General features: G+C 46.8%; 1 protein-coding gene across 1 annotated transcript in view; it reads left to right on the forward strand.

The window, feature by feature from the left end:
• The first annotated feature begins 290 nt into the window (after nt 1-290).
• LIMK2 (LIM domain kinase 2) overlaps nt 291-13413 on the forward strand; it is a 34931-nt gene continuing 21808 nt past the window's right edge. Inside the window, exons 1-2 of the mRNA XM_090062970.1 lie at nt 291-420; nt 4205-4304. Coding sequence (XP_089919096.1) covers nt 405-420; nt 4205-4304 — 116 coding nt within the window. The 5' untranslated portion in view covers nt 291-404. The remainder of the gene's footprint in view (nt 421-4204; nt 4305-13413) is intronic.

The raw sequence follows: 13413 nt of genomic DNA on the forward strand, positions 1-13413 counted from the left end.
CAGCCCGCCCGCCTCGCCGCATGCCTGAGCCTCGCAGGCGGGCGCCGCCCCGGGCAGTGCCTGGTGCTGCTGGAAGTCAGGATCCGCTTCGGACGGCCCAAGAGCCCTGCGGTTCCCCGCCCCCACGTGCGGGACGTTGCTTGGGGGGGTGGGGCCTTACCGTGACGGAGGGGGTGGAGTTACAATTTACAAGCAGCCAGAGGATTCGCCCGCTCCCATGAAGAGGCGGGGCCTCCGGATGGGCGGGGCTCTGATTGGCCCGGGGCGGTGAAGGGGGCGGGGCTTGCGACTGCCCCCGCGAGGGATGCCCAGGGGCCAGGTGCGGAGTGACCCGCCCCGCACTCCGTAGAGCCTGACGTCACTGTGCGGCGAGACCCGGAGCCGCAGCCGCTTCGCCGCAGGCCATGGAGACGCTGCCAGGTGGGGACGCGCGGGCGGAGGGGGACGCTGCCGTCTCGTCTGCGGGACCCGCCGCCGCGGCCCGTGCCCCCGGGGGCCTGTGCCCCTCTGCCCCGGCCGCGAGGGCGGCTGCAGGCTCCGGTCCGCTCTGCTTTCCCCGCGCCCCGCCCCTGCCTTCCCGGGGGCCCTGCCGCCGGCGCTGAAGCCCGGGCGGCTTCTCCTCCGCTGCCCGGCAGCCCCGCGCCTCCTCCGGCCTTGCCCTGCTGGGCGCGGAAGGGCTGGCCCGGCCCTGCAGGTGTCGCTTCAGGCACTTGCCTTTGGCTCTGAAGCATCTCCCAGATCCCCTGGAAATGGCAGTGCTCGCGTGTCCAGGCAAAGAGGAGGGTGCAGTAGGGTTTGTGGCTTCCTGCATCTTCCTCTTGGTTCTGAAATCAGCCTCAATGCTGTAAATACAGCATCGTGCTGCACTGCCCCGTAGTCCAGGTAGCAGGAGCAGAGGAAGCGGCTCCAGGTACGGAGCCAGAAAGAACCGGAGGAAGAGCTAACAGCTTGTGCTAGGTTTGGATGGAGCTCAGGTACTGATACAGTCTGGTTTCATTCTGGCCAGCAAACCGTTGTTATGTAGAACAGGGTCTTGTTTGTGTTTTCTGGGAGAAGCTTGCTTTCGCCATTTCAAAAGTAATCTTTGTCTTGGGGCTTGGAGGAGTGAGTGAGTGGGGGAGTGTGACATCTCTTCTCTGCGGCTTCTTGCTTTGTGCATAATGGCAAGGGTGAGGGTGGGACTCTGGGCTCAGAATCTCTTAATATGTAGAAAGCAGAACGTGGCCTAAAGAGATGAGAGTCTTTCTCTGTAGATCATGTAAGGATGCGTGCACTTGGAGAGAAGTCAAAGGCTAAAGAGAATACCTCCATCTTGGTTCCCTGCCTTGCTTTTCTACTTTTCCGGGTTCACAGTTTTCCATGGTGTGTCAGCTTGATGCTTGATTCATCCACTTCTATGTGGTGCACTCAACAGTGCTAACTGCCAAGTCGTGAACTGTCGGAAGTACAACGTCCTTGTTCAGCAGATTGTTAACAGTTCCCTTGAGGCCCTCAGAGTAGGCTGTGCCTAGCTGTCTGTGCTAGGTGGCTGGTTTATCAGCTTTGCTGCTCCCCCTCCCTCATGGCTGAATGTTTCTTATACTTCAAGGAGGAAAGGTTAAAAATTTCCTTGCTGTTAGCCATGCTTTCTAGATCGTAGTGGGGAATGTATCAGAGCTTCATCCTCAGTAATGATCTTCTTCAGTAAATCATAGTGCTCCCAAAGAGTGTATTAGGAGGGACTTCAGTGGGAACAGGTCAGTATCATATACCCTCTGCTGCCTTCTTTGACGCAACTCTTTCACACACATGCACATTGACTACGAAGACTGGTATTAATAGCATTAGCACTGGAAGCCCTGGCATCTTAAGATGGAGCAGTGATCCAGTGCCACACTCCTGTTTTTGTGGTGAGACAGCAAGTGCTTCTGGAAGAGAAGTCATTTCTGAATTGAAGCTCAATTAGGGTATTGTAGGAGACTTGACACCAAAGTGCTTTTATTTGGTCATGTATAGTGCATGGCCTGTTGTGGGATCTGGCCCCTTTGCAACAGTGTCACCCAAAGTGTAGAGTCTACCCAATGGCAGTTAGGGGTAGCTTAACCCCTCTAGCAGCTTCCATGCATATATTTGGGGTGGACAGGCAGCAAAGTTTAGTGGACTCTGCCTGTTGTGAGAAACTGGAATTGTGGATTCTAGTGTGGCCAGTGATCTGCCCTACAGCCTTGGGCAAGTAACTTCCCTTTGTGCTTTTGTTCTTCCCATCTGTAAAAGGACCTATTTGCCTTCCACATGAGGGTGTTTGGTTGTATGGTACCACAAAACTCTGAATTACTACTGTGAGCTAAATATAATAACACCTTTATTCCTTCTTGTTCTAGGATAATGCAGAGTAGTTTAGAGAAGGTGGACACTGAGATTGTATCAATATTAGTAATTTCTTTAATGATTGGACCAGGATGTTGTTGTGCCAGAGGGACAGACAGCGAAATGACAGGAAGACAAAATAAACCATGCTCCTTATGAAATCTGGGACTGGCTTTGAAAAGAAACTTTGGCTGTTACCCTGTAGCACTCTGCTGTTTTCTTTTCTCAGCATTAAAAAAACTTAGCATCTCTGCTGGTGCTGGGCATACCTGTCTGGTCAGGAACAGGAGCAGTGCTCTGCTTGACATGGCCATTGGAAATCTGGGAAGGAAAATCTAAGTTGGAGAAGAGTGAAAACCCAGAGGTTTTGCGTTCTTGCTTTCAAGATTTGGGACACAAATGCAATAGCCTTGAGGCTTGGGAAACAACCTGCAAGTTGCTGCATGTGCCCTTCAGCCTCAGGAGGAGTCCAGCAGAAGTGATTAAGGCAGAGTCTGAGCCTGTAGGAGAGGGGCACACTAAGTAGAAGCTCTGACTGCTTTATACGAGCCAGTGGAGGAATGGTAATTGTAGGAAGAAATTTGGAAATGGTTTTGCTTCAGACAGGAGATTTTTTCTTTTACCTCAGTGCTGTGCCCCACCCTGTTCTGACCTGGTGCAGACTCTCCAGCACTAACAAATGACCCTGAACAGGAACCATCTCCTGTTCCCTGTGGCTCAGGGAAGGTGGGGGTGTTGGAGCTGCTGTCACGCTTTCCTGTTCTCTGAAAACTGGCTGCTCATGAGCTGGAAATCCAGGCACTTAACTCAGTGGTTTCTTCCTTTATTTTTAAAGCTCATGAGCAGCCTGAGCTGAGCCAAGCTGTGGTAGCAGAAAGAGACAGCTCCAGTTTGAGATCTGCCCAGCTACATGACATGCTCTTGTGCAGCCTTGTGCGAACCTAGATCTTAACTTTGGCTTTCCAGTTGCTCTTTCTTGGGTTTCATGACTTTTGTGCTTTCCCCTGCACTTGGAATAGTGCCAAACCTGTGCTAAGCTAAGCACCCACTTGCCATTCAATCCTCACCCCACCCCACCCCACCCCACCCCACTTATTGCAGCCACTATCCCACACTTGTTAGAGTCTAGGACAGTGGTTGTCAACCTTTCTAGACTTGAGGCACTCCTCAGAAAATGAAGTTGAGCTTTCACATGTTTTTTTGACTACAAAAAATAGAGCAATTCTTATGTTGCAAGGAATTTGGACAGTAATGGGTCAGAATGATTTTGACATTATGGATTCCTATTTCAAATCTCTGGGTTTAGCTTGTGAATCTCCATTAGGGCATATGATTTCCTTCTAGGAATGAGTGAGCTGACTGCCAGTCAGAGCTGTTTTCCAATAACCAGAATTCTCCCTATTCATCCTTTTTCCCTTTTTGTTGCTGTTCTGGGAAATCCAGTTAATTAAGCAAGTGAATGTAAATGCTATGTGCTGAGTCAGCAACCTGGGGCAAATGGGGAATTAACTCCCTGATTTAGCCTAGTATGGAATAGTTGAAACACTGAACCTGTTTGTCAAGGAGCAAAGGCAGCCAAGTGTGACAGGGTCTTTTGTGACAGAGATCTGTAAGACTTCTGCTGCAGAGGGCAAAGGTGCTGATGACTGCAGAGAGGGCCCTTGGGAGATCAGGACAGCAGATGTGTGTACATAGGCATGAAAGTTTTAGAGTACTCCCACCACCCCTGTCTTCTACGGTGGGGCATAGGGTTTTGGACATTGCTGTTGGCATGGCTTGTTCTTTTTTGGACTTGATCTCCTGTGGTGTAAAACAACCTGTGCTGTTAATCAGCTGTTAACTTTGTGTTTGTGTGCAGGTGAGGAGGTCTGGAGATGCCTGGGATGCGGGGACAGTATTGCTGCTGACCAGCGACGGTATAGAACTGTTAATGAAGCTTGGCACAGCTCCTGCTTCCGGTAGGTCAAGTCTCTAGCCTGTTTAAATGCTGTTTTTCCCTGTGCTCACCCACCAGTCTTAAGCATCCACGCTCGGCAGATGATTTAATAGGTTAAATAGGTGGCATGGTTTTTACTGTCACCTCCTGTGCCTGACCCAGTCTGGGACAATCTTGCTGAATGATTACATGTTCCTGCTCACTGCATAGTTCTGTTGCTAGCGGTAGCACTCTGAAATTAAGTTGCTGTTCTAACAGTAGTCTGAAATGATTGGAAAAATTCATAAATTCATAGATTGTTAGGGGCTGGAAGGGACCTTGCAGATCACTGGGTCCAGCCCCCTCCCGCTCTAGGCAGGAAGACACCTGGGGTCAAGTGACCCCAGCAAAGTGACTGTCCAGTCTCCTCTTGAAAACCACCAGGGCAGGTGACTGCACCGCCTCTGGAGGAAGTTTATTCCACAGTCTGGACACTCTGACTGTGAAGCAGTTTTTCGTGGTATTAAGCCTAAAGTGGCCTTCCACTTGTATCCATTGGTTCTGGTCTTCTCCAGGAGTGCCCTAGTGAACAGTTGTTCACCAAGCTCCTGCTGCTATTCAGACATCTCCTGGGAATACAGATAGAATAAAAATGAAAGGTCTGACGGTTGCAGCAGTGATAGGCTGTGTATTTCTCTTAGCCATATCCCAAAGCAATACCTGTTGACAAAGTTGAGGCAGTTTGAATAGCTGTTGCTGTTTTGTTTCCCCTGGGTGTGGAGGAAGGGAGATGGTGGGGTGTTGCGGAGAGATACAGGAAAATCCTTTCCACTCTTTTTCTTGCCTTTCAAGCCCATAAGATTTAAAAACTTGCTAGTCATTTCATCTGACAACATAACTATCAGCAGAGGAAAGGGGAAGGAGGCTCTGAAATCCTCTGCTCCCCATCGTATGTTTAATTTGTGTTCCATGAGTCAGCTATTCAGTTGCCATGCCACACAATTGCACTTTCTTGGGAAGCCTGTTTCAGGATGCTACAGGACCTGCAGCTTTTGGTGGTAGTAGTAATTGTGTGAAAACTCTTGCTCCATCTTTAGAGTTTCTTGCCTTCACTTCGCTTTTTTTCCCTTCACCCAGTCTCATTTTGGCAACATCCAAACAAAGGGTGGTTTCAGAGGTGGATTAGATGTCAGGAGAGGGATCTTCTGTCTTGTTTTCAAAAACAAAATATCCTAAAATCACTGAGACAAAGATCATCATCTGTGGTTGGTGGGGGAAAATGTAGCAGGCTGCCAAAATGCTTGTAGCTCTGGTAGGTCATAAGATGTGACTAATCCAGGTGACAGAACAAAGACTGATCTCTGCAACTGGTATTCTGAGCCCCTGTAAATTGGGCTTTTCTGGCTTTCCAGGGCTCCCTTTGATTACGCTTGTGAGAGAGGCTCTGGTTTATACTTGTCGAGGTGCTTTTCCCTGTGTGACCTTGCAAGGCGAGGCATCTCTTAAACAGTGTAGCAGCTGGACTTGAGATTGCGACTTAAAACATGAATGCTCAATACTAGGCTGATGGAAAGGCTTATGTCCTTTTGTGGGTGACACAAATGCAATCTTTCCTGGCTGTATTCATGCTTGCATAGTCCTACTAAGAGCAAATTTTAGTCCCATGTGCTGCACTACTCCATAATACAGTGACCAGTTTAATCCAAAGGTTGGCAAACAAATATTGGCCAATTTCTCTTGTTGTGGGTTGTGTGCTAAACACCTAGTCCAGTTGATAATCTGTCATGTGCTTCCCTTACTGCCCCATGTGCTCAACTGGCTCCCGTGCCCGGGTAAGCTGCTGGGCGGAGTTCTGTTACAATGAGAGCTTACAGTAAAGGAAACTGCCCTTCCTTTTTTCCTAGTTCCAGGGTGGGGCTGTCCATTACAACAGATCCCACATTTTTAAGTAGCTGCCTCCCCCTTTCTCCTCACTGGCCCAGACATGCTGAGCATAATCTTTTGCTTAGTATCCCATTGCCAAACTTTAAAGGCCTCTATGGGTAGGAGACCTTTGGTAGCTGTGAGTTCCAGCAGCTTGTGGAGAGTTGTTTACAGGCTTCCTGCAAGTTAGCTGACTTTTTGGCCAGGCACATAATTGCTGTAATCCAGATTGGCCTCTCTCCAGCCTCATTAGCTCTGTTTATCCTCCCTTAGGCTAGCCTGCTGATCACACTTTGAGGTGGCAGCGGCTGATGTGCACGGGTCTCTCTGAGGATTTAAGCTTTCTGTCACTTCCCTCCTTCCTCAAACAGCATATTTAGAAGCTTTGCCTGTGAAGGATAAGTGTATTCTCATTTGACTTGTATCTTGGTTATCTTAAATCATCTGCTAGTCAGCTGGTGCTGAAGCTTGAACCTGCCGAGGGAGAGTCAGTAGTGGAAGCTTCTTAGAAGGTGTGTGTAACTTTGGGCATGTGAATTCTGCTGGTTTCCACTGACGGCCTCTGCTTTCATGAGCAGCCAGCTTCCACTGCAGTTCAGACCTTCTGCTGTACCCCACTTTGAATTGTGTGGGCATTTGATGTGGGCCTGATACTAGGATGGGCTTTCCTTAGATTGCCTGTGTGTTCAAAGGGATGTGTGAGGAGGGGTCTCCTCCTTGGTAGGTCTAAATTGCTGTTACCAAAAGGATCATTAGAAAGAAGATTCAATTATTTTTCTAATAAAAAAAAAAAAAAGTCAAACTAAATTGCATCACCTTTAAAAAGAACTCGGTGCCACAAGCGTTCAGTTCCACATGTGTCCAGTATAAACTGAATGACATCACAGTGCAACTAAAGAAAGAGCAAATTCCAGCTAATTGCCCCCAGGCACACCTGAGAACTTCCTTTCCCAGGGCATGCAAATCCTGTTGTCTTCAGAATGCGACTTCCCTTCATGATATTGCCGACACACAGATGAGTTGGGTAGCTTGCTTTTGGCTACAGAATAGGCACTCAAGCTGACTAGTTACTGTATGCTAATTCCTCTTCCTTGTTTCTGGCTGATAAGTGTGTTATACCTAAAAAATATTTGGTCAGCGTTGCTTTTCCATATCAGTAATGCATGTTGCCAAAGAGAAGTTGCATATTCAGTGGGAGTGGACCGTGATCAGAAATGGGGAGTGGCAGAGGCTTGGTGAATTGTTTTGGCAAACAATGCATCTGTTGCAAATGCAGGTTTGATCATTCTGGAACTATTTGTGAGTTCAGAAATGGAGTTGCTGAGTCAGGTTTAGCTGGAAGAAGCCTCTTGGGGACGGTTTCACAAAACTACTTCAGAAGGCAGTTTGGGGAGGCAGGGGGGATGTTAACATCTTACCCAGTTTCTTGAGGGCGTTCACCCAGGATGTGGGAGACCACAGTTCAGTTTCCTCTTAAATTTGAGGATAACCTCAAACCTGAACTTACTCTCAACTCTTTGAAATAACCAAACTGAAATGAATGATGTTTAAAAAGTACAAGTTTGAAGTCTCACAGGAAATCAAGTCACCAGCATGGGAGAAGTCAGTGAGGAAGTGCCTGGATCACAAGTCTGAGGCGTGAAGTCAGCTATAGGCGCTCCTGCAGGTATGGAGGAGTCTTTTTTTTGCGTCTTGTCTTCTTTCAGTTCAGTAACTAGCTCATTGACAACTGAGAAGCCGTTAGGAACTGTGAAAAGCAGGAAAGCTGGTCTTCCATTTTCTAAGTGTGAACAAAAAGGAGGTGAGAGTTGAGATGAACTCTTTCTGAAAAGCTGATGGGCATCATGACCAGAAGCAACCCATCTGATTCACAAAGTGCATGACAGTAGCTCCAGAAACTGTCAGATGCATCCGTTTTAAATTAAAGATTGTTCTAGTGATAAACCTGCCAGTGCAGCCCACAGAACTTAGTTTTACCCAAAAGCAACATTTAAAACTGCCAGTTTTCTTCTTTATAATCAAATTCCAATTTCTACCTAAAAGCACCTTAACACAATGAGTTAAAAAACCCAAAATTAAAGAAAACCCCATTGCTCATTTTTTCTAACATAAAATGTTAAATTTTAAGAACTCAAATAAGTTTTCAGATGTATAATTGCATGTGTTCTTTGTTAGCAACAAAAAAGTACCAAATGTATTTTTTAAAGCTTGCAAATCAACATGTTTTTGTGGTTACCAATTAGGAACCAATAGTGTAAATGCAAAACAAGTATAAAATAGGTTTAAGTAAGTTTCTTGCCCGCTGATTTAAGTGAATTCAATTCAATCAATCACCTTGACTTTTAAATCAAGATGCCTTGCAGGCTCCACAGTGTTCTGGGGTCACTTCCTCTCATTTTGATCCTGTTTCACTTAATTCCTACAGCAGTGAAAATACCAACTCGTATTTTCTTTTTTTCAGGTGAGTTTTCTAACCTCCAGGGCATAGTTGCCCTTTTCAAGCTCAGTTGCTTGATTACTTGTAGGGAGTAGAAGAAAAACTGCCAGAGCCCTTCTTTGTTGTACCCAGAATAATTAGGGCTCTCTTCTGGAAGGTGAGAGAGATGGCCTTGAATTTTTTCAGGCAGAGGGAGAACTAGAGCATGGGTTTCCTTCAGATTCCAACATCTGGGCTGTTGGCTAAAAAGAGAACCTGTGCTTGGGATGGCTGTTCTGTGTGCAAATCTAGCTTCTTTCAGACACTTGTAAGAAAAGAAAATGAGCCTGATGGCCTGAAAGGAGCAAAGGAATGTGTGGAATAAAAGATGCTCTGCACTGTAGCTTCCAATTGCATTTGAAGGCTCAGGTTTGGGGAAGCCATCAGTGTGGTTTTCTGTTATGACAAAGTGCCCATGTGCCACTGCTTTGTTAGTTAATAGCAAAAAAAAATTGTCCTCGGTTGAGGGGAGATGATGTTGTATCTCTTGCTATAAATATCTTCTAGTGCCTGTTTTCTTTGGTCTCCATAACATTCCCAGACAGCAGCATAAAGGCGACAAGATTTTGGATGGCTTCACTGCTGCGTGAAGAATTCTGAATAGCAATAGTGAAACGGGCAAGCTCTGAAGAGCAGCAGAGGTGCTATACTGTAGTTGTCTGTCTGCAAACTTAGGAAGACTGCTATATCTGTTCACTTCTGGATTTTTTTTGCCAACCAAGAGACCTCCACCATTTGCCTCGCTTTGAGAAATACGTGCACAGATTGGGCTTCATCTCCTGAACCCAAAGAAGTGCAACATCATAAATGATAAAAATCCAAACCATGTAAGAGTGCAGTTTAAAATGTAGGACTAATGCTTTCTGCCTGTTGTTTTGCTTTTCATTTTATGAATAGTGCTGAGTTTTTATGCACCTTGCACATGAACTGAAGGCCAGAACAAATGCTGCTTCAAGCAAAAAGCAACTAAAGTAGTGAGCAGAGCTTCTTGTCCTTTGGTCTCCTTTCCCTTTCCTATCTTCTGCAGATTCTGGTCACTGTAGGCTCTGGAGAGGGCCCCAGAGGTGAAAGGTCAGTGTTTCGCCTATTAATCCTGCAGCTTCCTAAGGTGTCTCTTTAGTGATGTCTTGGAAGCAGATAGGATAGTCAGAGTGAGATTCAACAGCCAGCTTTCAGGCTGAGAGAGGAGCAGTTACTTAATGTCTGCCTGCAAACAGGGCAGCAGGAATTGTTCAGTGAGGTTAAAAAAACAAAACCAAACCCAAGCTCTTCCCAGGTGGAGGTCTGTCTTCTGCATAGTTGGCATTCCTTGTGGGGGAGGGGAGGCAGGCTGCAAAAGTCCAGCGGCCCTTTGTATTTAAGGTAGAGTTGGATAATTGCATTCTGAGCTTTTTCCATTTGGCAAACGTTGTCCTTCAGGGCGTTAGTACTGCTACAGCAGCTGAAATTGCTCACTGTGCCCACAGCATTCTAGTCAAACACGTGAGAAGGGTTTCTGCCCTGAGGAGTTGAATAGACAAAGGCTGTGGGTTGGGGAGTGACAAAAGTACGAGTGTAAGTACAAGTTAATGCACAGCTTTTTGCCATAGCTGTGCACTATATTGACAAGTACAAGATGTCGCTGTTCCTAGAAACGTACCTCGTACAAGAGTTTGGATTTTTTGGCTTCTCCCCTAGGCTACAGATAAAAACATTCAGGAAATCTTAAGCTATTTGGAGTGAGGCAGGTGTTGGGGTTCAGGGAAGTCTGTGTTCATTCCTAGCTGTATGCTTACCACACGTCTGTGCCTGGGAGGAGCTGCCACCGTGCTGGCCTGGAGCACTTTGAAGCAATTGGCAATTGTGTGTGTGTGGAACTTCACTCCCCGTTTCATCAGCTGATGGACGCATGAGACTAGAATGGGATGTATTTGGTAGCTGTGTTGGTCTTAGACAAAAATAAATGCTACCTTTTATTAGACCAACTAAGAAATCACAAAAAAATTATCTTTCTTTGTGTATCATTTCTGAACCAGGAGTGCAAGAGTTTTGTATTTCTTGCAGACTAGAATAGCATTTATTTCTGTCTTTGGTGAGTAGGGGCAGGCCTGGCTTCATATCATATGACTCTCTGTTAGGTACTTGTGTGACGAGTGCCTCCATAGTACAGTGAGGTACTGGGGCTGTACCAAGGGATTGGGAGTGCCTCCATGTGTTTCCAGATTACAACCAAGGTATGTGGCAGCCTTCGCAGTCACACAGCTGATGCCGTACCTGCACAATTCACCTTCTCTTAGCTTCCAGAGGTCCCTGAAGATTCACCAAAGTCCCCAGCCTGGGTATGTCATGAGCTGGTGGAAGTGCTGAGTAGCGTCTCAGTATATGATTGGTTACCACTTGTCTCTGGTGTCTGGCTGTTTCCTCAAAGGTATACTGCATCTTAAAAATAAGCAGTGTAACCCATCCCATTCCAAGCCCCTGGGATTACTAAAACGCAACAAGTAAATCCACTCTACTAGACACGTTGCAGCCCCTAAACCAGAAACTTTCTGCCTGAAATCGTAACTTGTAAATAAGCAGTTGGGAGTACAATAAAAAATTAAAACTGGAACCTGTTAGTGAATGGAGGCTCTCTTACCTGTCTATCACAGGTAGAGCCAAGCTTGTCTGTTTTTGCGGCAGTTAATGTTCAATGCTAATTAAGCATAGTAAAGAAGGGGTCCATATAAGATATGGTTTCCTTATGCTAGTGAGCTGCTCCCAACTCTGGCAGGGGAACTGCAGAATCCTACTGGCTGTTTTTGGCAGGTGAATAAGATGGTAACTGCAGTTTACAAATCACTGATGGCATTCACGTGAATGTATTATCTTAAGTGGTCGTCTTTCTCTCACTTAGACAGATCCATTTGTAGATGGAAATGCACAAATCAGGAATGTTAGTCCCTGCCACAAAAACTGGGGTGGGTTTTTCTCCTTTTGAATGTAAATGGCTTGTGACCTGTAGAGATGAGCTATGTTAGTAAATTTACTTGGGGAAGAATTTGTCACCTGTTTTATCAGCACTTCTGAAGTGTGGCTGTGAATGCATGAATCCAGATCTAAACAGAGATATCTGTAGACAACTTAGCACCTATTTTTGAGAGCCCCTTTTATCAGGCTTATAATCATAATTGAGTGAAAAATACCATTGGGAAGGGAAGCAGCAGCATTGAGGTGAGTTTCTTCTACTGTTCAGGATTAGTTTTGAAAGTAGAACTGGTTTGATAAGATGTTTCCTGTTTAAATGTGTGATAAAATATATATCCTTTGGCCTTAAGGAAGCCCCAGCCAAAAATCTCTTCCTAGTTTAGCTGTTTGGGTGGTTTTTATTACTTTGAAGCTGGGCTTTATCTGCTGGCTTTTCTCAGACCACTTGGCTGCTTATCACATCTGTAGATCAAATCTTCAAAGGTTTTGTCTGAAGAGTAGAGATTTATGAGGTCACGTGGACTCTGCCTTGGAGGGATGCAGCCCATGGCAGCAGCATTATGGGCAGTTGCCTTTGTCTGGAGGTGATACTCGGTGGGGGAGGGGCTCTCCATTCTTTCCCGGCCATGCCTATTGTATGGAGCAGTGCTGCTAGCCAGGGGCGCTGAGACGCAAGTGCTGGCCCACTTTTAGTGCACAACGCAAGGGGCTTGTGGGAGAAGGGAGTGCATTCCTAGACACAGACTCACCGCGTTGCTGCTTCCAGCAAAGCTGTGTGAAATGTCAGAAGGAATTACCCCAGTGCTGGAACTGACAGCTGCACCGGCTTTGCAGTGCTGGTGTCCACTGAACTCCTACAGCCAGGCTTAAAGCTTCAGCTTGGTAGAAGAAAGCGATGATTTCTATTTTCCATAAATGTGGCTGCAGAGATGAGGACTGACAGTCTGGCTCTCTAGCTGAGTATCAAAAGCAAGTACAGTTGTTTAACCTGCAGACAGTGTCCCCCTGCTGTTCCAGCCCAAAGCTCACTGGGTGCTGTGCGAGACAGTTGCCTTCAGTAAAACCAGGTTTGGGTAATTCCTTGTCTGGAGTATGGTAGGGATTTTCAGGCTGTTTTGAGATGAGGCAGCTTTTACTGACTATAAATACAGGAGGGCTAATAACTGTAGCGGATGTACTTAGCGTGTTTCAGAGCACTGGACAAATGGTTCTGGCATATCAGGGCCGGGGGAGGACTCTGCTGTGCGGGTTCAGCATGTGGCCAGAGGCAGAACAAGATGAAGTAGCCCTCTGTGGGAGCTGCGGCAGTGACTACTTGGCTCTAACAAACTGTTCCCTGGTGCATGTTGCATCCCTGCGCTGCCGTTCATGAGGTTTGGGCCGGCAAGTTAAACTGTCAGGCTTGGTCACTTCCTTCTGCCCTGATGCAGCCAAGGCCATAACTGGGACAGTAAGCTGTTCTTCCTCGGGGTGAGCTGCACCGTACAGTTCCTTTTTCTCAAGAGGATCAGCAAGCAAGTTGAAAGCACAGTGAAGATGGTGTACAGCCCACGTCTGATCTGGGCGCTGTGTGATGGGCATTAATCTGACAGATCCAGAGGCTTGGATTTGTGTGTTTAATTCTGCCTCCCCAGACTTCAGTGACAGACTACCGTTGCTCTCCAGCGCAGGATTTCATGGTAAGGCACTTGGCTTTTACTTTGGCAGAAGCTTCTACCTTTCGGCTTCCTATCATAGCCTCCCTTTGGCTCACGGCTCCACCCCTAGTGAATAAGGTCTGTTTCCTCACAGCTCTTCAACCACCCAC

Source organism: Crocodylus siamensis, chromosome 9 (genome assembly GCF_052110815.1).
Source record: "Crocodylus siamensis isolate JL-2025a chromosome 9, ASM5211081v1, whole genome shotgun sequence".
Classification (NCBI taxonomy): domain Eukaryota; kingdom Metazoa; phylum Chordata; order Crocodylia; family Crocodylidae; genus Crocodylus; species Crocodylus siamensis.